The sequence below is a fragment of the Bicyclus anynana genome, chromosome 5 (assembly GCF_947172395.1).
Source record: "Bicyclus anynana chromosome 5, ilBicAnyn1.1, whole genome shotgun sequence".
Taxonomy (NCBI): domain Eukaryota; kingdom Metazoa; phylum Arthropoda; class Insecta; order Lepidoptera; family Nymphalidae; genus Bicyclus; species Bicyclus anynana.
Window position 1 is genome coordinate 2534890 of NC_069087.1, and position 22769 is coordinate 2557658.

General features: G+C 36.3%; 2 protein-coding genes across 6 annotated transcripts in view; both read left to right on the plus strand.

Annotated features, from left to right (window-relative positions):
• The window catches only part of LOC112047515 (uncharacterized), a 475328-nt gene that overhangs the window by 376929 nt on the left and 75630 nt on the right, over positions 1–22769 (plus strand). The window lies entirely within an intron of this gene.
• Positions 3916–6224, plus strand: LOC112047517 (immunoglobulin domain-containing protein oig-4). The gene is made up of 4 exons (XM_024084658.2): positions 3916–4148; positions 4894–4965; positions 5372–5521; positions 5970–6224. Exons 1-4 carry the CDS (start codon positions 4053–4055, stop codon positions 6126–6128), a joined length of 477 nt encoding a protein of 158 aa, XP_023940426.1. The 5' UTR covers positions 3916–4052; the 3' UTR covers positions 6129–6224.

Genomic DNA, 22769 nt, shown 5'->3' on the forward strand with positions numbered 1-22769 from the left:
AAATAAAAGTAGTGGGTTTTTTTTCTGTTTTTTTTTTAATACTTGCGGTCGCCTGCGGCTTTATCTGCGTGGAATTCAGTTTTTCAGAAATCCCACGGAAACCATGAATTTTGCCAGGATGAAAAATCTATGTATTAATCTTTTCATCCAGAGTAAAATCTAATTCCATTCCAAATTTCAGCCAGATCGCTTAAGTAGCCGCAGCGTAAACGAGGAATAAATATACACACACACAAACTTTCGCCTTTATACTATTAGTGAGATAATTCAGCGATGCTTTAGGATATACGAAGTAACCAACCAACCCTTAAGAAATTATAAACAGGTACAGTTTGTGGCATTGTAAGATATCTCGGGATCTACTGTACCTATTTTGAATACTCTACTACTAGAAGGCCACGTTATTTGTGAGTGTCATAGGCTATATTTTATCCCTACATTCGCACGGAAACGGGATCTACGCGAGTGAAACCGCGGTGCGTCAGACAGTTTTGTACGAAAAAACATGGGCAAAAACGCAGGCGTCCGCTAGTAATAGCATAGGTACGTGAGGCACCAGAAGGTGACCTAGCATTGCCCCACGAACCCGATCGTGTCTTGATTAATCCGCTTCCATCTTGTTTATTGGCCATATCCGGTTCTACAGACACTGCTCTACAGGTGCATATAAAACACAGTATCGGTCAGAATTATTGTTTTTTTTTAATTCTCATCGTAAAAAAGAGGCGTTATAAGACATGTATGTATGTGGCATCATCTACACTTATAATAAAACTGGTCGAATTCTATACATTTATTCGCAATTTGAGATTTAACTTATAACATTTGTAACAACAAACGTTAGCGTGGCATAACCGACGCCAGCGCCATCTAGTAGCTTATAAACGAATGCACCAATACAACGAAATTGGATATAATGCTACTATCTCAGTTTTTAAGTGGGAAGGTCCGCTCTTGTTTGTTTTTTTATTTAATTTTGCAAAATAGTATCCTACGCCCGCGACTTCGTTCGTAAATAATTCTATTATTTACAAATCCTAAAGTAAAATTATAGATTTTTCGGGACAAAAAGTAGCTTTATACCAAATTTATATAAATGGGTTCCGCGGTGTAGCCATGAAAAGGTAACAGACAGACAGACGTACTTTTGCATTTATAATATTAGTATGAATATTTATTTTTTATAAAAGGCGTGTTTTTTTTTTGTAATAACCAAGAAAATAATAATTTTTAACGATGTGTCGAAAAGTTATATTTTCTTCTGAAAAGAAAGTCGACAACCCTACTCTCAAGTTTCCGGTTTTTTACATTTTTATCTACTTTCTTAGTGTTCAAACAGGAAACCGCCTGAGGGCTTTGTTTGTTTGTTATCTTTAATTGAGGAAAAAATATAAAAGAAAATATTTTAGAGTTTTCCCCTATTATATACAAACATACAAGTATTTTGAGTAACAATATAACAATTTTAACGAATGTACTCGTAATTTGGGACATGGTTGTGACTGGAGTTTCTTATTTATGAATACAATCTTAATTTGATTACGTACATAATAAAGTCCTAGGTTCGTATTTCGTCAGCATAGTTTAACATTGACTTTCAGGAAAATGCTAATTAAAGCCAACAGTTGGCAATTATACCTTTAATTAGTGTCAATATAAATAAATATTAATTTGTAAATGTTTTTTTTTTCAGGTAAGAAAACCTGTTTTAAAAAAAAGGGTAAGCCAATCATCTACAAACACAAATGGTAAGCATATTATCTACCATGAGTGATTCAACTGGATTTTGCCGTGCAAAGAAAAAAATACAGGTAATTTGGAGTTAATGGTTTATTAATACATAAAACATTCTTTTTCAAACGTGAACTTTTTAACTGAAGTCAAAAAAGGAGGAGTTACCGATCGCCTCTGAAGTTATAAGTAACTTATTATTTCGTAAAATTAAACTAAAAGTTCATTTTAAATTCGGCATTTAAAAAAAAACGATATAACGGAACTTTAACCAGTTTCTTTTTTAATCCATTACGTAGTGCAATTAACCCAAAAATACGCAATTTCGTCAAATCAAGGGTGAAGCGTAGGGTGGTGAGCGGACGCGCGCGATTACGTAACGAAATTTGCATTTTTACCGTTTCTGCGAATGTTATCGCATGTTCTAATTATGCTTACATACGATATTTGTATAATTTTTAGTAGGCAAGTAGATATATTCGTTATTAAAATATCGGAGTTGCGCATTTTATAAAATGTAATGAAAATACAAAATACACAGAATTTTGTACAATTTTAACAGTGATTAATTAAAACTACTGAAGTTCAACCGCCTGCATTGAACCAGCGTAATTGCTCCATCTGCTCTCCTATAACAAGAGAGACCTCAAAACTTAATAAATAGTAGGTACAATATAATTTTTGTGATAATTCTCGAAAAAACGTAAGGCCGCCTAATAAAAATAAAATGATGTCTATTATGTTCTATTCTAAATAGAATTTAATAGAATTACTAACTATATATTTGGCGTCCGTTAGATTGGTCCCATTTCAGTTTTATAAAAATCGGTTAAGTAATTTTGTGGTAAAATCAAAAAATTGAAATACGTCTTTGAAGTTGGTTCCAATTTTATGTTAAAAAGATTATCTAAGACAATGTAGCTGTTAATATTTAATATAAAAAGATTTTTATTAAATAACCTCTACCACTGTGTTCATATAATTGCTCACCTATTCGTTCTAACGTGTAAGCCACGTCCCTGCCGCGTCTGTATCTAAACCTCCCGTCTGCCCCATTAACCTTAGATAATGATCGCCGATTCTAACACTTGGTTGCCCGCGAAATATCTATGGTGGGAAATTATAAGCTATATAATTGCGATGTAGTGGGTAACAGAGATAGTAACTATACAGCTGTGGCAGTTTTATTTCAGTTTGTTACAAGCTATTAACTTTTCCTGTACTAATACTTGCGTATGAAATCTATACTAATATTATAAAGCTGAAGAGTTTGTTTGTTTGTTTGATTGAACGCGCTATTCTCAGGAACTACTGGACCGATTTGAAAAATTCTTACAGTGTTAGATAGCCCATTTATCGAGGAAGGCTATAGGCTATATATTATCCCCGTATTCCAACGGGAACGGGAACCACGCGGGTGAAACCGCGCGGCGCCAGCTAGTATGATATAAAATAAATAATAGGTATCATACCGGTCTTAAGATGAAGTCAACTTAAAACAGTGTGCCTAGTGGGAGTTTTCAATATTTTCGTACTGTTACTATCGCATTGACGTAAACGCGAATTTATATGGAATTGAAACAGTTGTGCAGTAGTGCCACTAGATGGCGCTGTTTCAATTCCTTAGAAATTCGCGTTTACGTTAACGCGATAGTAACAGTATCAATCTGCCACTAGGCCCTCAGGTGTTAAATTGACTATCATATAATTACAAAATCTTTTGTTATCGGCAATGATTTTCACCTAGAATCACATACACCGTCAATTAATAAACAAAAATTTACAACTATAATATGAAACACTTAACTTATTAGGCTTTCTACACACCTATCAAGCTAAGGGCAGGTAGCCATGTAGCTCGTCGAATAACCTTCTACAAACGCTAACGCTTCGAAAACTAAAAATATGTATGGAAATGATCCATCCTATGGATAACTTGATCACGTCACCTGTCGATACCGAATATCATTCCCATACATTATTTGATTTTCGAAGCGTTTGCGATCGTAGAATGAGAATCGACGTACCACATGGCTACAGACCCAGATTATTCGAGAGTCTTTAGCGACAATCGTTTTGTACCAATGACCCCGCAAGCAATTTACAACGCAATATATGAAGCGCAAAGGATATAAATATGACAGCGAAAAACAGAAGGGGAGACGCTACTCCCGATACTTATGTCATTAGGCAATCACGGCTACCGCAGTTGATACTAAACTCTCGTAAGGTGTACTACTGTGGTATACTTCTAGCAGAAAAAATAGATATTCTGGCTTCTGGCATCAAAATAGATATACTTCTAGCTGTGAAAGTTGATAATGCTGCTTAAATGTGTCTTGGTTACAATACTTCTGTGTCTCGCCTTGGAGGCTGAAGCGAGACGTGGTCGAAACAGGCCAAGAACAAAATCGAAGGTAACCAGTTCATTCTATATTATAAGATTTTGTAATCAGTGAAAATGTTTGATGTCGGTTGGACTTCAAATGCAAAGGCAAAATGTAAAAAACCTATATGAGAAGGTTGTATGACATTAACATTCTAGTACGTGAATAAGTAAAAATTGATATAAAAATTTAAAAAAATCATCCCCTCTACATGTAGGGAAGGTAACCTAAAATATTTATAGAGGTTTCATTTTACGACTTGCAACTTTTATTGTCACCACCAGCTAATAAAGCTTTCCAAAAGGGAAAGAATTTTTCAAATCAGTTCACTAGTTTTTAAACCCTATTCAATGGAAACAAACAACATGCTGCATGCATACAGTTTGCAAATAAATAAATAAATTGAATTGAATTGAATTTTTTAGCTTCATAAGTAGGTACTCCTCATGCCAAGTTACAGTTTTCTAGTATTAATAGCCTCTGAGCTAAACTGTGGACAGACATACAGACGGACATGGTGAGACTGTAAGTGTTCCATGTTGACTACGGAACCCTAAAAATGGTTCTGCTGCTGAAGAATCTGACGACAGAAGTAACTGATAGTCAGAGCTAAAGAATGAGGAACCTACTCACAATAAACATTCAGGGAATACTGATAATCAACTTACTTGAGAATCGGGACATACATACATTAATGTGTAAAATGTTAAATAAAGATGCGTAATATGTTAACAAATTTTCAAACTACGTAATTATGTATATACATCCTCCGCAGGTACAAATTGGGCTTCCTATAACCGGTAAATACAGGGACCCGGAGTCTGATCAGTACTACAATAACAATGATGTAAGTTGTTGACAATGCTCTTCAAATAGAAGAGTAGTAGGTAAATTACTTTGCAGAATGTCTTGATGGATTGTAACAAGAAAATTTTGCTATCTTCCGCGTAATCTTTTCACTATTACTACAATCAGTTACACTAGAAGAAGCAAGAGAAGCATAAGAATTTAATTCAAATGTTATATAAATTGATTTAGGATTCATTTTTGGTAACTGAATAATAAATTCTTTAAGTTGTTAGTTGAAAGAAAATTATTTGTGGAAACTTTTTTCGAACTTTGTTTCATACGAGTAATATCTAGAAGAGAACCACGTGGATTACTTTTCTCGTTTTAAATAAAAAGCCGCCGAATTTAATGTAAGCCTTACAATGATAATCCTAGCCGTTCAGAAATATGCTTATAATTTTTAGGGCGCCAAAATTCTACTGGCTTCACACTTTGACCTTGAGTACGTTTTGGGGCACAAAATCGCCTTTCTGTGCACCGCTAAAGGGACTCCGCGGCCGCACATCACTTGGTTTAAAGATGGCAACGAAATATTTGCTCACCACTACTTGCATGTAAGTAAACGCATTTACCTACAAATTATACACTTTATTTCTAAATAAAATGATAACAAAATAAAAACACCTCAACAACATTTTTGATCAAAGAAGTTATTGAACGAGTAGAAGTTATTGAAGCTGTTGAGTATCTTACCGCCTCTTATTAATATAAATCCGCCTTCTGAACTCACTTCAAACAGTTAAACTTGACTTTTCAAAAGTGCTTCAAAATTGAAAAAGAATAAAACGAATTTGAATTGGAAGTTATTTGAACGGGTTAAACGCCAATATAAATGAAAACCCTTACCACAAATTACTTATAAAACTACCTATAGAATAAAGTTAGAAGTTAATTTGAAGAATTTGTTTCAATTTAAAGACTCACACAAGGAGAGACACTTGCTCCTACTTTTTTAATGCTAGTTAGTTATGCTATATGCTGACTTATAACTCGAAATTCCAGATCCACGAATGGTTTATCGGCGATGACCGCGTAAAGTCCAAGATCGAAATCGATCCCGCGACCCAGATGGACGCCGGGGTGTACGAGTGTACAGCCGACAACATGTACTCGATAGACCGGCGCTCTTTCAAAACTGACTTCTCTATTGCGTTTGATTGAGTCTATGGTATTAATTATTTAGATATTGTAATTACAAGTATAATTATTATGAATAAAAACTGTTTGTGATGTTTAAATAAATGTTGTTTTGGCACATTTTAAGATTATCTTCTTGAATTGTAAGATTAACTTGCAGCAACGTGATCACATTGACGTGTTCTCTGATTTCATCTGATCCACCGCGCACGCTATAGCTTGGTAAGTTTGTTGATGACACTCCCATGATATGCGGGCGACGGGGAGAAAGACTGCGGGTGTGAAATCGTGCGTGCGTGGAAGTGAGGTGCATCAATTGTGGGTTTTTCATTCATCGCTACAGGCACCCCGGCCCGCGCGGTTTATCGGGAGTGTTACGAACGGACTTGCCAAGCTATATCATGGAAGCGAATGATCGCCGTGGTTAGACCGTACTTTTCGGTTGACAGAACTTCTTTACTAGGAATCTAGCCATTTACCTTAGCCCATTTGTAAAATGCTAAATTATAACAGGTAATCAAATCAACTTTCTTTTTAGGAACGAAATCATTGCCTGTGCCACAAAAACATGTAAAGTTTTTCTTCATGTTATTTATTTTCCCCTCGTTCCTGTAACACAAATTATAATATAGGAGTTTCCACATTAACGAGCCTCCAACACCAACAATAGTGACGCGGCACGATGACGGCACGATTCGCGCCCATTACGTTGATGAACAAAGTATTTATTGCCTAACTTGCGCGTGCCCTCTAATTGCTTCAGAAGTAACTGAAAACATGCGAACTATGTAGGATATTTCGTTTTTACATACACTTTTGAGTAAACATTATGATATATAAATACGTATCTTAAGGTCTAGAGGGACCGAAGACATCAAGCGGGTTGCAGGGAGCCGCTGGATGCGGGCGGCTCGAGAACGTTTTGTTTGGAAGTCCATGCAAGAGGCCTATGTCCAGCAGTGGACGTCCATCGGCTGACAATGATGATGATGAATGATCTTAAGGTCATGTCGATAATTATTATCGGCCACAATTTAAAAGAGTCACTCATCGAGCGAAAGCATAAAGCCATCTATAGTGCGAATATGTTGAGTTATTGGACGATAGCAATAAGGAGGTCCGTAAAAGAACAAAATTACAGATATATTCGAAGCTGATCATTAGAATCCCAAGATGTTGGTTTAGCGACCACGCATCGGCAGTCCTGGATTAGCCTCGCTATTTAAGCAATTGTATAAGGCAGCCCATCTAGGGACCAGAGACAACCGAAAAAAAAGCACACAAAAGTTAAAGGAATTGCCTCCAATGAAAATTTTCCCAATAGTTCATCTTCCCGCTGTGAATAATGGCTACGAGTCGTAGTATTCGATTCATCAGGCTGTTATTCTTTGCAAGTAATTTTTACTAGCAATCTGGAGTCAAGAATTTGATGGTGTTACACCCCTTTCCTTGAAAACTACGTTAAATTACAATCATTATTAACATCTAATAATCTCATTATGTATTACAGCGTGTAAAATCGCGGGGCACAAATGGTTAATCACACAGCGCTTGCAACTGCATTTTACTGAAAATATGTATTCAGAATCAATTCTGAACAGCGATTTAGCAAAATGGCGACGGGAAATCGCTGATCGGAAACGGGAGGGCAGCCATTGTCTCCCGGAAGTGAGAATGTGCAGCCGTCCCCCGGAAATGGTCTGTGGTCGCTGGTACGTACTGGCCACGCTGCGTTTGTAATGGTGGTCACAGGGGATGAGACTGCTCAATGGAGGGGATGATTTTCGGTTAAAAGATAGATATTTCCAAAAAGAACGTACTTAGAGTTTAAATGTATCATATTTATTTTTGTAGACAGCATGCATTATCCTAATATATAAATGCGAAAAGTTATTCATCACGAAATCTCAAAAACTGCTAGACGTAAAAAGATGAAATTTGGCAGGGAGGTAGTTTATAGGTCCTCTAAGAACGGATTTTGCGAAAAGGTCGGACTAAGGAGGTCTAAGGGCGGATGAAGTCGCGGGCGTCCGCTAGTTATAACATAAGTCTAAATTTGTAGGAATAAGGATGTTGTGTTGACAATTTTTATTGACAAGTTGTACTGTGGTACTTTTATGTTTTGTAGTGCACTTAAATTCTGTAGATTGCAAATGTAAAGGCTAGGAATTAGGCAATTTAAAGCTCACAGTGCATTTCAAAACGACGGCTCAGCAAGTGATTTTAAAGCGACGACCATCCGCCTTATTTTACTAAAGTTCGCCTATACATTACATTTTTTAAAGGAGGTGATAAGATTGTGTAAGGACGACGATCACTAGACATATACATATTAAAGATTCACTTCCAAAGACTTCAGCCGTGAGGTGACAATAATAATTAAACTTTGGTTGAACCTTAGAATAATCTTCACATTACTGTACTATAAACCTCGTTAAACTCTCCGTTCTAGTAGCAAGGAACTCTGAAGGAGAGAATCTCTTAGTTTTAAATGCGGAGAACGGAGAAAGGAGAGTAATCTACGTCAGCGGAACCAGCTCCTCGACGGAGAGTAACTTGAGTATTAATTTGTAAAGCTCGCGCAGAATAAATTACTGACTCGGCGACTTGATATTATGTCAAGTTGATGGAAAATTGGAACGTTAAGCTGTTAAACATACTGATCACTCATCTCCTACAACCATTTTAGATCAAGATGGTTTGTTTTTAGTAAAAATTTATTTAGTGTTTCTTGTCGCAGTGTTTTGATTCAATACTAAGTGATACATCAAACTTTTATGACAATAAATGATGAAAAGAAGAAAGAATTAAATAAAAAAATCTTAACTGCGTAGTACTTATGATAGTCAAAAACTGAAATCTAAAGATACCTTTCCCAGTAGGGAAGCAAACCTTTGGCTTGCGTTTGACTACAATCATGCCTGATGGAAAGCAATGATGTGAGGCAAAGATGAGGCGCACTTGCCTAGAAGATGCCTATTCACTCTTGCCTTGAAGGTGCACAAATTGTACGTGTCAGGAAACACAGACGCCATTAGGGCATTCCATGGGACTGAAGTTGGCTACAGTTAAAATTACCTCAGAATACCTACTGTGATAGTCCAGTGGATATGACCTCTGCCTCCGGTTCCGGAGGGTGTAGCTTCGAATCCAGTCCGGGGCATGCACCTCCAACTTTCTAGTTGTATGCATTTTAAGAAATTAAATAAACGTCTCAAACGGTGAAGGAACCTCGTGAGGAAACCTGCATACCAGAGAACTTTCTCAATTCACTGCGTGTGTGAAGTCTGCCAATCCGCATTGGGCCAGCGCGGTGGACTATTGGCCTAACCCTTCTCATTCTGAGAGGAGACTAGAGCTCAGCAGTGAGTCCAATATGGTTTGACAACGAATTATGACCTACTGTGAACATATCTATACTTAATATTATAAACATAAAAGTCTGTCTACCTTATCAGGGTAAAAGACAAACATTGCAGTCTCACTTTTAGACTTTTGATACAGTGATTAATGGGACTTTGGACCAGAATATAAATTACTTTTTACCTCGAAAAATTTTGTGGTTTCTGTGGGATTTATGAAAAAATAATACCACGCGAACCGAGTCGTTAATACTAGCTGGCTTGTAATTTTAGTAAAATTTAAAACTTTCTCAACTATTAGTCTTCAAAAAAAAATATGCTTACAAAAACATTGGCCCAACGAAATCTTGCTATATGTGTTTAAACTCGCTCCAGACTCGTTGGCTCCGGACAATTTATGCGCATATTGGATAGCTGTTAAACTTGCCTTGTTGTTGCCGAGTTTGATTATACTTCGCCATCGAAAAAGGCGATTCTTTCTAAAATATAATAACAAATAGAAAACGGTTTGGTGAAATAAATGGAAAACAGAATATCGTTGATAGTATAAATATGCGCGGTTGATTTACAATACGGAGGTCCTGGATACGATACCCATCTGGACCGATTGAGATTTTCTTAATTGGGACAAGTCTGGTTGTTGGGAGGCTTCGGCCGTGGCTAGTTACCACCCTACCGGCAAAGATGTACCTCCAAGCGATTCAGCGTTCCGGTTCGATGTCGTGTAGAAACCGAAAGGGGTGTAGATTTTCATCCTACATGTTAGCCCGCTGCTATTTTAGATTGCATCATCACTTACCATCAGGGTGTGATTGTAGTCAAGGGCTAACTACCTTAAAACTTGTAAAGAATAAAAAAAATTGTTTGATTTGAATATTTATAAAAACACCCGAAAAATTTGTAAAAATTATAGGGTCTTTTGTCTTTGTGACTTCAGTATTTCTTCATCACTATTAGCTTATTTTAAATAAAACGCTAGGCCTCCTTATAGGAGAGGGGTTATGAAGCTTAGACCCACTACGCTGCCCCAGTGCGGATTGGCGGACTTAAAGTGATAATGTTAAAAATTCTTTTAGCAGAAAAATGGCTCAGTATGCCATAGCCCGACCCAAGAATCGAACCCAGGACCTCGTGATACGAACCGAAATGGGCTAACCACTGAACCAACGAGCTAAAGTGTTTTTCAGTTAGCATAGAACGGTGACAGTCGCCTGTATGATGTTCAGAATACGTACTATTATCGTCAAATCGCGTTAAACTTTCAAGAGTGAAACGAACTGACATCATCCTACATGAAACGAACGTAATCTATTTACTTATACCAATTTATATCTAACTCATCTACATATTTACGTAGCTACAAATGTCTAGAATTCTTTAGTTTCACATTAGTCTTGTACCAAAATTTATTACTACCTTCTACATCTAAACTTTCATATTCATACATTTCCATTATTCTAAGGTGATGGTGATAAATGTAATGTTAGTCTACCTATCCGTGGGTACTCGTAAATAATATCTATCCTGTGAAACACAGGCGGATTTAAAGTTAGTACATCCGAGATGTGATCTAGCGCTGCGGTGTAATATCCTACACAACTCTCGTGGCGCAAGTCGGGATCGCAACAATTCAAGTTAAGATCCACTCATGCGGATATTCCGCCACTTGGACGTGGATGTTAGAGCGCTGGACATATCCAAAATATTAAATATCTGCCCATAGTTGTAGTTCTGAATGGTTGTTTATTTAATTATTGCTTGTTATTTTCAGGGTCGTAGTTACCGCCGTATCAGTCCTATCAGTTATACTGGCCCCTGGATTACGGCCCCTTACGTGTGTAAGCAAATATTTGTAAAATACAGGCCATCCACAATCTCTTTTTGTCCCTGGTTAAGTTAAGCGTGCGCCCAAAAGCTGTAAAAATTGAAACATCTTTCATAGGTTAAGTCACTGTCAGATTTATTTCTCAAAAAAAAAAATGAAAATTTGTTTCTTTTTGAGAAATCTTTACCCATCGTTCTAGTAATACTAATTTTGATACAGGACCCCTCGAAGGCACACTACGCCACTGAGTAAACTCAACACAAACACGACTTCATACACTTACTCGTATAGCCCAGATTTTTAGGTTTTTTTTACCCATCTGTTTGTATATTTGTTAACGCTAATCTATTATATAATTTCCATGCGATTTCTACATTAGATAAAGCCTAACTTTGTCATCTATACTAATATTATAAAGCGTTAAAGTTTGTGGTGTTGTAAGGGGTAATCTCTGGATCTACTGAACCGATTTTGTAAATTCGTTTACCACTAGAAAGCCACGTTATTTATGAGTGTGATAGGCTATATTTTATCCCCACATTAAAATGGCACCAATCAAACTGGCCAATTTAAGTAATTGTTTATTGTATGTTTTAGCTAAACTAAGGTTTTTACTAATATTTTTGCGAATAAATGTATAGTCATGTCATGTCATTATGGCTTTCTTCTCTTCTTGGATCTCCTATATTAAACCGCCTCTTTGACCCTACTTTTAAGTGTTGCTAAGTAAGAAGAAGAGGATGAAAATCCACACCCCTTTCGGTTTCTACACGACATCGTACCGGAACGCTTAATCGCTCTGCGGTACATCTTTGCAACTAGCCACGGCCGAAGCCTCCCACAAGTCAGACCTGGACCAATTAAGATAAAGAAGTAGTATGTCGTATCCATTCTACGCAGCTGCATGGAGCTCACATAGTATTAAAGTTCAGTAATGCCATCTCTAGACGCTACGTCCGGCCCGCTGCCGCTCGCTTCCGTTTAATGAGATTGTTACTTGAGACGAATTTATCTGCGGTTACTTTAATTTCAGATCGACAAGAATTTAATTTATCCACGATTAAAGCCAAAGTACTAATTAAAGTATTTTGGCTTTAATCACACTTCACACTAATAAAGGCGAAAGTTTGTGTGTGTGTAAGAGTGTAAACATGTATTTTCCTCCTTTACGCTGCGGCTACTGAAGCGATTTGGCTGAAATTTGGAATTAAAATAGATTTTATTCTGGATTAACACATAGGCTACTTTTCATCATGAAAAAATCCATGGTTCCCGCAAGATATGTCACACACGAAATCGTGGGTGTCAGCTAATATTTAATTTTAAAATTAATATTGTTTTTAATGAGATTATCAATTTTCATTGAGCTAAATCAAAAGTGCTAAGGCCGCATTTAGTATTTTTCTTCTCTTTCAAGAAATTCCTAGGTTCTAGGAAAGTATTCAAAATCCTTTAAAAGTAAGCTCGACTCGGTAAAATATCTAAGTACAAAGAAAATTCTTTAACTTTTATTATTAGCATTCAAAACAGAACAGGCGGATTCTGATACTACCTTACTCGTAATAATTAAAAGTCTAATATGTTTTACCATTTAAGTACCTACCACCTATCACAAGTTCACCGATCATTCTGAATTTTTTTATCACATTATCACGTATAGAAAACAACATGGCATGCAGAATAAGAAATGCTTTGACTCGCAAGCGAAGTCGTGGGTTAGTATAACATAATTCAATTACCCCAAAAAGGCAGCCGTAACAAATAATTAACAAAAACAAACAATTGCACTATTGGACTTAATTCACACTTTATGACGCGGCCGTAAAGGCGCCTGCACACGAAACGGTTCGACGCCAAAAGTCATTTACCCGCGCACTCTATAAACTTTACTCGCATGATCATTCGCAAGATAAATTCGTAAATTAAATTTCGTCGAACACACGGAAATACACTCTCAATACAGAGTGATACAGTTCAAATTCCATTAGCTATTGATCTCACAGGCGCGCCTTAAAATAATGTTAGCTTATACAGAGGTCATTGCGCTTTGGGAAATGGGTCAGATAGTGACAATTCTGGGTCAGCATTGGATTTTGGAAATGTTTTTCCTACGAATGAATTATGTGGGAGTCCGCTAAGGTTACGTTCACGTTACGTAACAGTAATAAGTCCTTTCGTTATTTATTGCCGCCATTATTCATAATTGCGCCGTAATTTGGAAGAATGATAGCTTTATAAGTAGAATTAATGAAATGGTCGTTTAAGTATGCGTCGGGCAAACAGTGCGATGTGTAAATATAATGCGCGGTAATTTTATAACAGCTGTAAACTGTTGTGTGCGTGTTTTGTTGAGTTATAATAAAACACCACTTACAATCATTTTATTTTTTTCTTTGTACTTTTTAGGCAAGAAATCTGTATTGGGTACAGACCGACTAATACTTTTATTTTTTATATCTCTACAAGTCAACCTTTGACTACAATCTCACTTGATGATACAATCTAAGATGTAAGCGGGCAAATTTTTTAGGATAATGATGAAAAGCCATATCCCTTTTGGTTTTTACACGATATCGTACCGGAATGCTAAATCGCTTGGCTTAATAAAGCCTCCCATCAGCCAGACCTGGACCAATTAAAAAAAACCAACCGAGGATGGAACCCAGGACCTCCGTTTTGTAAATCCAGTATACCACTGCGCCACGCGGGCCGTCTACGTAGTACGAAACAATCATAGACCGACGTCTTTGACGCAGCTGGCAAGTTTTAGTTTACTACAAAGAGGCCTTAGGTTCTATTCACCGTGATTAGACACACGTAGGTTAAAGCATATCGAGCTTTTAGACTCACTAACTCTCAACTCAGAGCTGCTGAGCTAAGAATTTCTTAAAAGAACAGAAATATCAATTCATCAAACCCGCCCTAAGATTTGAACCCAAAACCTAAACGCAAAACATGATCAAATGCGATATAGGATAATTTAGCTAAAGAGGCACTACACCATCTTCATTGAAACCCAAAATAAAACAGACATTCAAAATAACCAAACACATAAGAAAAACGAACGTCGAATAAGGAGTTCCCAAAAACGTAGAAACAGCGGCAAGGATCCGTCTCAGTAAGTGAATGTACCCATTTAGTCTCCTTTAATGAGAATTCAGTCCTTCATAAATTGACGCCCTTCCAGACTCCACGTTCACTTACCGGCCGACCGGAGATCGACGATCGGGATCGGGATCGAATCGTTCAGACTTTAGCATGAAAGGAGATGGTCCATATCATTAAAATTTAAAAAATACAAGGACTTTATTAAAATTTATTAATGTGAATAAATCTAACTAAATAAAAAGAAATAAATAAAATAAAAACCCAAGTTTTTGAGTTACCTATATCAAGATGGCGCCCATAGAGCAACTATGACATGACAGTTGACAGCAAACGTCAAATCGAATAATGCATTGAAAATGTCATCTATCCGCCATTAATACCCTTATTAATGTTGCATTTCTTGGGTGATAATGAATATTATTTCGAAAGAATTAAAGTAAATTCATAGATTTGTATAATCAAAAATAGTTAAAAATAATATCTTCTTTTATTTCCGCCAGGGTACAATGACTGGACCTGGGCTTCATACAATTTGGACCATCTCGTTTAAAATTTGCAAAACTCTCTAATGCATCAGCGGTTGACTATGTAAACTTCAATGTTGTAGAATCGAGGTGCGATTGTGTTTTATGGCGATTTGGAAGTTTAAATCTGATCTTGGTGTTTTGGTCATGATAGCAACAAAAGTTAGTTTCCTTCCCCTTTTTTGAAGGAATTAGAATATTTGCCATTTTCTTAAATGTGACCAATGTTGTCATTATCCTTCAACTAGTCGGAAAAGACTGCGTTCGACTATACCCCAGCAAACGAGGATCGAACCACGAACTCTTGGCGGTGAGACCAGCCCCTTTACCGCTGAGTACCCCTAAAGTTGTATTTTCTAAAAATAATTTCTTAACGGATGCTTTATTTCCCAGTTTTCTCTACTATCTTGTCCTGTGTAGTCATTTATGATAAATGATTATATAGGACTATAGGTACATGTATTTAAAATAAGATATTAACATAACATAAAAATACGCAATGACTGATAATGTAAGCTTAGAAATCAGAACAGACACTGGGAAGCAAAACTGGATTTTCGCAATCCTCCCCATAAATCGTTCGTACTTCCGACATTCACAAAAATCGGCCCCCGGGCAATTGTCGTTCGACAATCGGCATCGATAGCAATCGCTAAATCACGAATTGTCGCGTCTCTGAGGAACGGAAAGGAAATTCCGTATCCTTTACAAAGTCGTCTGAAAATTCCAATGAGGCAATCTTTATGGGTTCATTGAATTTGTGCTCGATCTTTTTGCTAAATCTGACCATTTTGTGCTTGCATCCATATTACAAATAGAATGAAAGCCAATGATAGCCAGACTTATCTCATATTATGAAAGCTGAAAGCGAGTTATAGAGTTAAGACCAAATATTTTCTACTATTAAACATGTTACGTGCCTACAAAATCACCGCAAAAAATGATCCGAATTTAGCTACTCCACTGAGCGCACACATCCACAATTTTAATAACTACTTAGGTGTATATAGTTTTACACTTCCTGAACACACTACTTAAGATTGTAGACAATATTTAGGTGTTGTTATGTTTTTAAATTAAGACAATTAACCACTTTTGTCCGCCTCAGTTTCGACTCGCTTGTGATATATTTATAGTTCTATATGGGAAAGAGGGAAGGTCATGCACCTCCAACTTTGCAGTTGTGTGTATTTTAAGAAATTAAATATCACGTGTCTCAAACGGTGAAGGAAAACATCGTGAGGAAACCAGAGAATTTTCTCAATTCTCTGCTTGTGTGAAGTCTGCCAATCCGCATTTGGACTGTTGGGCCTAACCCCCTCATTGTGAGAGGAGACTCGAGCTCAGCAGTGAGCCGGATATGGGTTGATAACGAACGAACGATTATGTGTCTATCTGACTGGTATTTTGGATTTTTTTATTGTAATTATTAGACGCTGCGCATCATTCGGTGTGCAACCCGTTCATTCAGCAACTAATACTTGACGCCACACTTTGCTTGCATCATTTTAATAATTCCATTATTATAATGAAAGTAAACAACGCGAGGCGCGGTCGTCGGTCGGTTTTACATAATAAATCACTCCAGTCGGTGCTGGATGAATATTCATCTGAATGTTTCCCGCTACCTACTTCAAGTGTACGGAATCTTAATGGTCCATCTTTTATTTGCAGACGCTGAGTGGTTTTATTATATTTCATCGAAATGGGAATGTTTTGCGGTTGTATAGACAGTACGAGAGCCAGTGATAGTTAGACCCTTTATTTATAAAAAACTAAAAGTTCGTCAACCCACACCATAACACTAATATTATAAATGCGATAGTTTGTTTGTGTGTGCGTAAGTGTGTATGTATGTTTGTTCCTTTACGCAGCTAATGAAGCGATTTGGCTGAAATTTAGAATAGAAATAGATTTTACTTTGGATTTTTACTACTTTTCAGCCCGAAAAAATCCATGGTTCCCGAGGAATTTGTGAAAAACTAAATTTCACGCGGACGAAGTCGCGGGCGTCCGCTAGTAGGTAAATACGATAGAGAAGTATGGAATTTATTTATTCTCACTATAATTATCACCTTACTACGAGTACCACCCTACCAACAAAGACTTAAGGCAAAGCGAATTAGCGTTCCGGTACGATATCGTGTAGAAACCGAAATGGGTGTGGATTTTCGTCCTCCTCCGAACTAGTTAGCCCGAATTTATTTTAGACTGCATTATCACTTACCATCAGGTGAGATTGTAGTCAAGGGCTAACTTGTAAAGAATTAAAAAAAGAAATACTACATTCAAAGTCAAGCCGAAGTCAAACAAAGTCAAATGAAAATAGAATATCTGACTTACTCAATTGAGTCAACACACGCACAATCCGCTCGTATGGAAGTGGTATAAGAGCGAAATCACTTATTACAGCCTTCATCTCCCTTCGTTATATTTAAATCGGCTGCTGCAGCCAAATCCTGGCCTGACCCACTTCCTTTCAATCTGCCTAATGCTACGCATTTCCACTGAACGTGCGTCTGCAGTGACAGCGGAAAAAAGAAATTAATTTTCATGTTATTGTGCTTACCTATTATTTTGTAACTTTTTATAGATAGTTGATATTCACGACTTAGTAGCTTTATCTTAATTAATGTCTCCCAAACGAGTTAAATAAAAGCGAACCGAACTATTCGAGCATGAAAAGAAAGATGGTTGACAAAACCAAATACTGTCTCAATGTTTCGTTCATTATACGCACAGATTAAGTGAAAATGTGAGAAAGCTCTTTTTATGAAATCGTAAAAGTGTAAACGCAGGTATTTTAAAAAAAATGCTACGTGAGAATCTAATAACCCAGTCACTAGTCAGTTATTTGTCGATATTGCTTGCTATATCCTCCTTACCATATTAATTTTTTTATCAAATCGAATTTAAAGTATTTCAAGTAACTCGTAGTTTACAAACTCTATTAAAACGTCAAGTTTGTCTGTTTTTAGTGACTAGATTTTACTGAAAAAACCGACAATCTTAGCATTTGCAGTAGTTTAATTAATAAATTATACCTAGTTAACTTTTGTTAGTTTATTACCCCTGCAATTATCTTGAACAACATTAACACATGACTTTTTATAAATTTTGAGTTATTGCTTGAGTCCCCTAGAACTATAAAAATCAAAGTCAAAGTCAAAATTCATTTATTTCAAATAGGCTTAGTTTACAAGCTCTTTCGAAACGTCAGGTAATAATATTAACTTAAGATAATGGTGATAATAATAATTCGAAAACTTAAAATTAAAGTTACGAGGGTTCCAAACGCGCCCTGGTCCGAGAAGAGCCCACAACAAACTCAGCCAAGGTTTATTTAATCGCCAAATTGTAACCGCTACAACTGGCACTGCGCACCAAATCCGCCTAACACCACATCCGCTCGCTGCCGCCTTAGCGACCGCGTTTCAGAAAAATAATAACACTTTGAATAAGCATTTTTTTCGTCGCCTCCCAAGCCTTCGCATTTTACATTCAAATTTTACTTCCGCAAGGATAATGTCGCCAGGACCGAGTTGCGTATTTATCTAGAGAAATGTAGCCTTTGCAAGATTTTTGGAATAAGTACGTCTATTGACCTGTTTACCTATATAAATATCAATGGATTACTATTATACTTATATTATAAAGCTGAAGAGTTTGTTTGTTTAAACGCGCTAATCTCAGTAACTACTGGTCCGATTTGAAAAATTATTTGAGTGTTAGATAGCCAATTTATCGGGGAAGGCTATATTTAATCCAAGTATTACTACTGTTACGGGGACCGCGCGGCATTAGCTAGTAATAAGTAAAGTCCTAATCATAATAATAATTCAGCCAAAAAAAGAAAAATTACAAACTACTTACAGAGCTTACAAACTAATCAAAAATATTAATTTACGGATTTACATAAGTTAATTAAAGGTTTTATGCATTGACAACTTACCAAAATAACTTGTCTAACTAAATTAACTACTAAAGCTAAATCGTGACTGCTTTTCTTTGTCCGTGTGAGTGGGTACGACAATAAAATCAAAAATTCATTTATTTCTACTTTTACTCTGTACCGACTCTTAAATATATGCTTACTTTAGAAGCACTTTCGAAACGTAATAATATTATTAGATAATAGTGATAATAATTAGTCGAAAACTTAAAATTTTAGTTACAAGGGTTCCAAAGGAGCCTTGGTCCGAGAAGAACCTACAATAAACTCAAACTGGTTTTTTTTCATATAGTTCAGTGGGCGGGGTTTGAACCCCAATGAGCTATTCAGGCTTGATAATTATTGTCTAGGGTTAATAAGCAGTTTGTGCTTAAAGTTAAGCTATGTAACTAACAGCCCTTAACCCTGAGCGTGAACTGGTAGCGCGCGAGTGTGAGCGGTAAACAAAGACTCGCTTTCGGCGGAGTTTCATGAATAAACACAATAAACCAGCGGTTGCTCGCTGCTCTGATTTACTGCCTTCCTTGTACAATGTACAGTGAGCTGCAAATATTGGCGGAATATCTGCCAGCGTCTATGCTATGCGCAGCTCTTAGTTATAACTAACATATGCTTACATCTGACTAGTATAAATCCTCCTACTAGATTAATCAGAATCTATACTTATAATAAATCATGTATAAAATAAATGTAGAGAGGTCAATTCTGTATTTTCAAAATAACTATCAGGGGGTGATAGTGATCGATACTGATGCCAAAAATGCAATCAGTAAAATGTCTGTCTGTATGTTCGTTATAGAAACAAACACTACTCAACGGGTTTTAACGAAACTTGGTACAATTATATGTTATAGTATACATTTCATCACGCTACGATCAATAGGAGCAGAGCAGTGAAGCGAAATGTTGGGAAAACGGATACTACTATAAGGGCTGATCCAAGGGCGGACGAAGTCGCGGGCGTCCGCTACTTATATCATAAAATTAAATCCCTCCGTCTCTGGCCGTTGCTCGTCTGCCTATAGATAAAAAAAAAAAATTAAAATAGCCGTTTATTTTCTTTCTTGTTCTTTCTATAACAAAAAAACAAAACAACTACTAGGTCTTTTTAAGTCGGAGGAGGTTGCTCGCTGCTCTGATTTACTGCCTAGTGCCTTCCAGTGTACAGTGAACTGCAAATATTGGCGGAATATCCGCCAGCGTATATGTTACAGACACAAAAGCGGTGTTATAATCTCATTTTATTATCATTATCTCTATTTCATACGGCGAGGCCTCTTTTCTTGTAGAAGAGGCCTGGTCATCATCATCATTATCAACCGATAGACAACCACATACCTTATACACCACATACGTTTATTTAACATAAAGGCTTCTTGTAGAGTCTGCTTCCTTGAGCCGCCAACTTCCAGCGTCGATTCAACTTCGCTTTGTTGCAGGGGAAAAAAGAATGATCATAATTATAGAGAAGCTAATATGACAAATATAATTCTTTATTTAATTAGAACTCCATTGAGCATTATATTCAGCTGACTGTACAAATCGTTCTGGCTGATGTACTATGTCACAAAACGTACTCTACGTAACTGCAAGTACGCGACGAGAATTTGGGTTAAGCTTAAACCACTCATTTAAATAAGTGGTGCACTTAAAGCCTTTTTGCGTAAAATTTGGGCATATAATGAAATAAAAAGCTCTAGCTTATAAAATATATGAATACACACTAGTAGGTAAAACTTGTTTTTTTGATAAGAGGAAATAATGCTTTAAAAGTAGAAAAAGTTGTGGTTGAAGTTTTAGGATTGGAATTGGTTATAATGCCAACTATCTTGCCGGTTGTTCTCTGTAAAACATACTTTCATAACCGGTGGTAAAGTTGTTATTCACGGATAGACCTTGTAAAATAGAATTTAATTCATTTGATCTACCACCCGCCAGTAATATGCGACCTACAGGACTTAGAAGTGACTTGGCAGTCAGTAACGAAATTACAAGAGCACTTGTTTGTAATTGCATAAAATTCAATAAAACTCCCAAACCGGCTAATTCCCGCCCCGTGCAACTCCTGATTGAATTTGAGTCGTATAAAATATTCATGCGATATGATAATCCCCCCAGTACCTACCTACATATTATATTTCATAGACGCTTTAGTTTGCACAAATTGGGGAGATTAGTTAACAGGTTTTCTAGGGAGATTATGTTCGTTTATTCAAGGCCCTTTTTGTAGAAGTAATGCGAAATCATTTTTATAATTATTTAACTAGCGGAAGCCCGCGACTCCGTTCTCTTAAATGCCTCAAACAACCCGACCAGGGTAATCGAACCATGAGGACATACATCACTGTAAAATTCTGTGTTCTTGCCAATTTAGCAGATGAATATATACCCTTATAGTTTCGAAACCGTTCGATGTCCTTAATCATGAACTTGTTCATGTTCCGCGAGCGAGCAATTGAAGAACCCCGAATACGTTCAAAAACAAACTACGGGTACATGTCTGGATACGGTATCAAATCTTCGTGCAAGAACTCCATTTCAAACTCATGAAAAGTATGAACTAAACTCGAATAAAAGCTTCGCAAGACCTAATCTCATAAAATTGAGTGAAACAAACGGAACAAAACTAACAAGTAAGTAAGTATTCAACCGGCGTATAATACTTGTAACGGTACACGGAGCCTTTGTTGTAGAGCTACCCGCAATTGTACTGAATAATTGTTAAACCTACAAAGAGCCCGCTACCAGAGCTCCATTAAAACGAGAAAACATTAATAAAATCCCTCAGACTATTTGAAATATACAGACGGTATATTTGCCAAGATATCTTAAAAGCTGAATTTAAAACATATCTTTTTAATCACAATGGTATTAAATATACCTTTGTGATTAAAATCTTTAATTCAATGTTTTGAAACTCAATATCGACGTAGCTTGTATTGAGCGTTGTGCTCGGAAGTCCATGCAAGACGTCTATGTCAAGCAGTGGACGTCTATCGGCTGATAATAATGATAAATATAAATATACTTATAAATATACTTAAACAATACACATCACTATCTAGCCCCAAAGGAAGCATACAGAGTAGCTTGTGTTATGTGTGCTAAGATAGTTAATATTATAATATTATTGATTGATTATATATAATGACATTTTTTTTGCAGCTTCTACTACTCTTTAACCAAGACTGATAATTGGTGTTCCTGAAAAATACAACTAACTCTTTTATTTCTTATTTATTTATAAAATTAACTGCTAAATCAATGGTTATGTCAGTGTATATGCATCTATCGATGTAAGTCAAAAAATTTGAATATTAAACAAAACATTGTAATATTACAATATTGTATCGATAATGAATTAAGTGAAACAGTGCCATAAGCAAACGTGTGTTATGAGACTAACATAATATATGTAGGTAATAATATGTAGGTAGAATGAGAATTTGTGATTTAAGAGACCGGTTACAACTCCGTCTATCTTTCCACTATACTTTGTACAAATTTCCTACAATCCGCATTGGAACAGCTCCTATTCTTTTAATTCCTTTTTCTTTTGACTTTATGAAATAAGTTTTTTTCAGTAACAAGATTACGCTTTACGAGGGAAAAATTGGGGGATAACGAATTTGGGAGCGAATCTTGACGAGAGTTGAGGCGCACTTCTGAAAGAAATTGTTTTAAATTTGACGGAGGGCGGTGGTACCACATTTAATATCACAAAAAATGAAGAACGAACGTCATCCTTATTAAATTAGTGTAATTCTTGGTATAAAAACACAGAAAAACAGAGGTCTGTTTTAATTCTTATAAAAATATAGATAATGGTTTGAGTTATGTATTATTTGTTTGAAGTTTTTGTTTATATTATATATTTTGTTTATAAGGGAATAC

What these genes read in the sequence shown, in the direction of transcription:
- LOC112047517 (XM_024084658.2), top strand. Translation starts at nt 4,053, where the DNA reads ATGCTGCTTAAATGTGTCTTGGTTACAATACTTCTGTGTCTCGCCTTG. An exon ending in AGTACTACAATAACAATGAT is followed by an intron (nt 4,966 to 5,371) that starts GTAAGTTGTTGA and finishes TATAATTTTTAG; the next exon opens with GGCGCCAAAATTCTACTGGC. An exon ending in TTGCTCACCACTACTTGCAT is followed by an intron (nt 5,522 to 5,969) that starts GTAAGTAAACGC and finishes TCGAAATTCCAG; the next exon opens with ATCCACGAATGGTTTATCGG.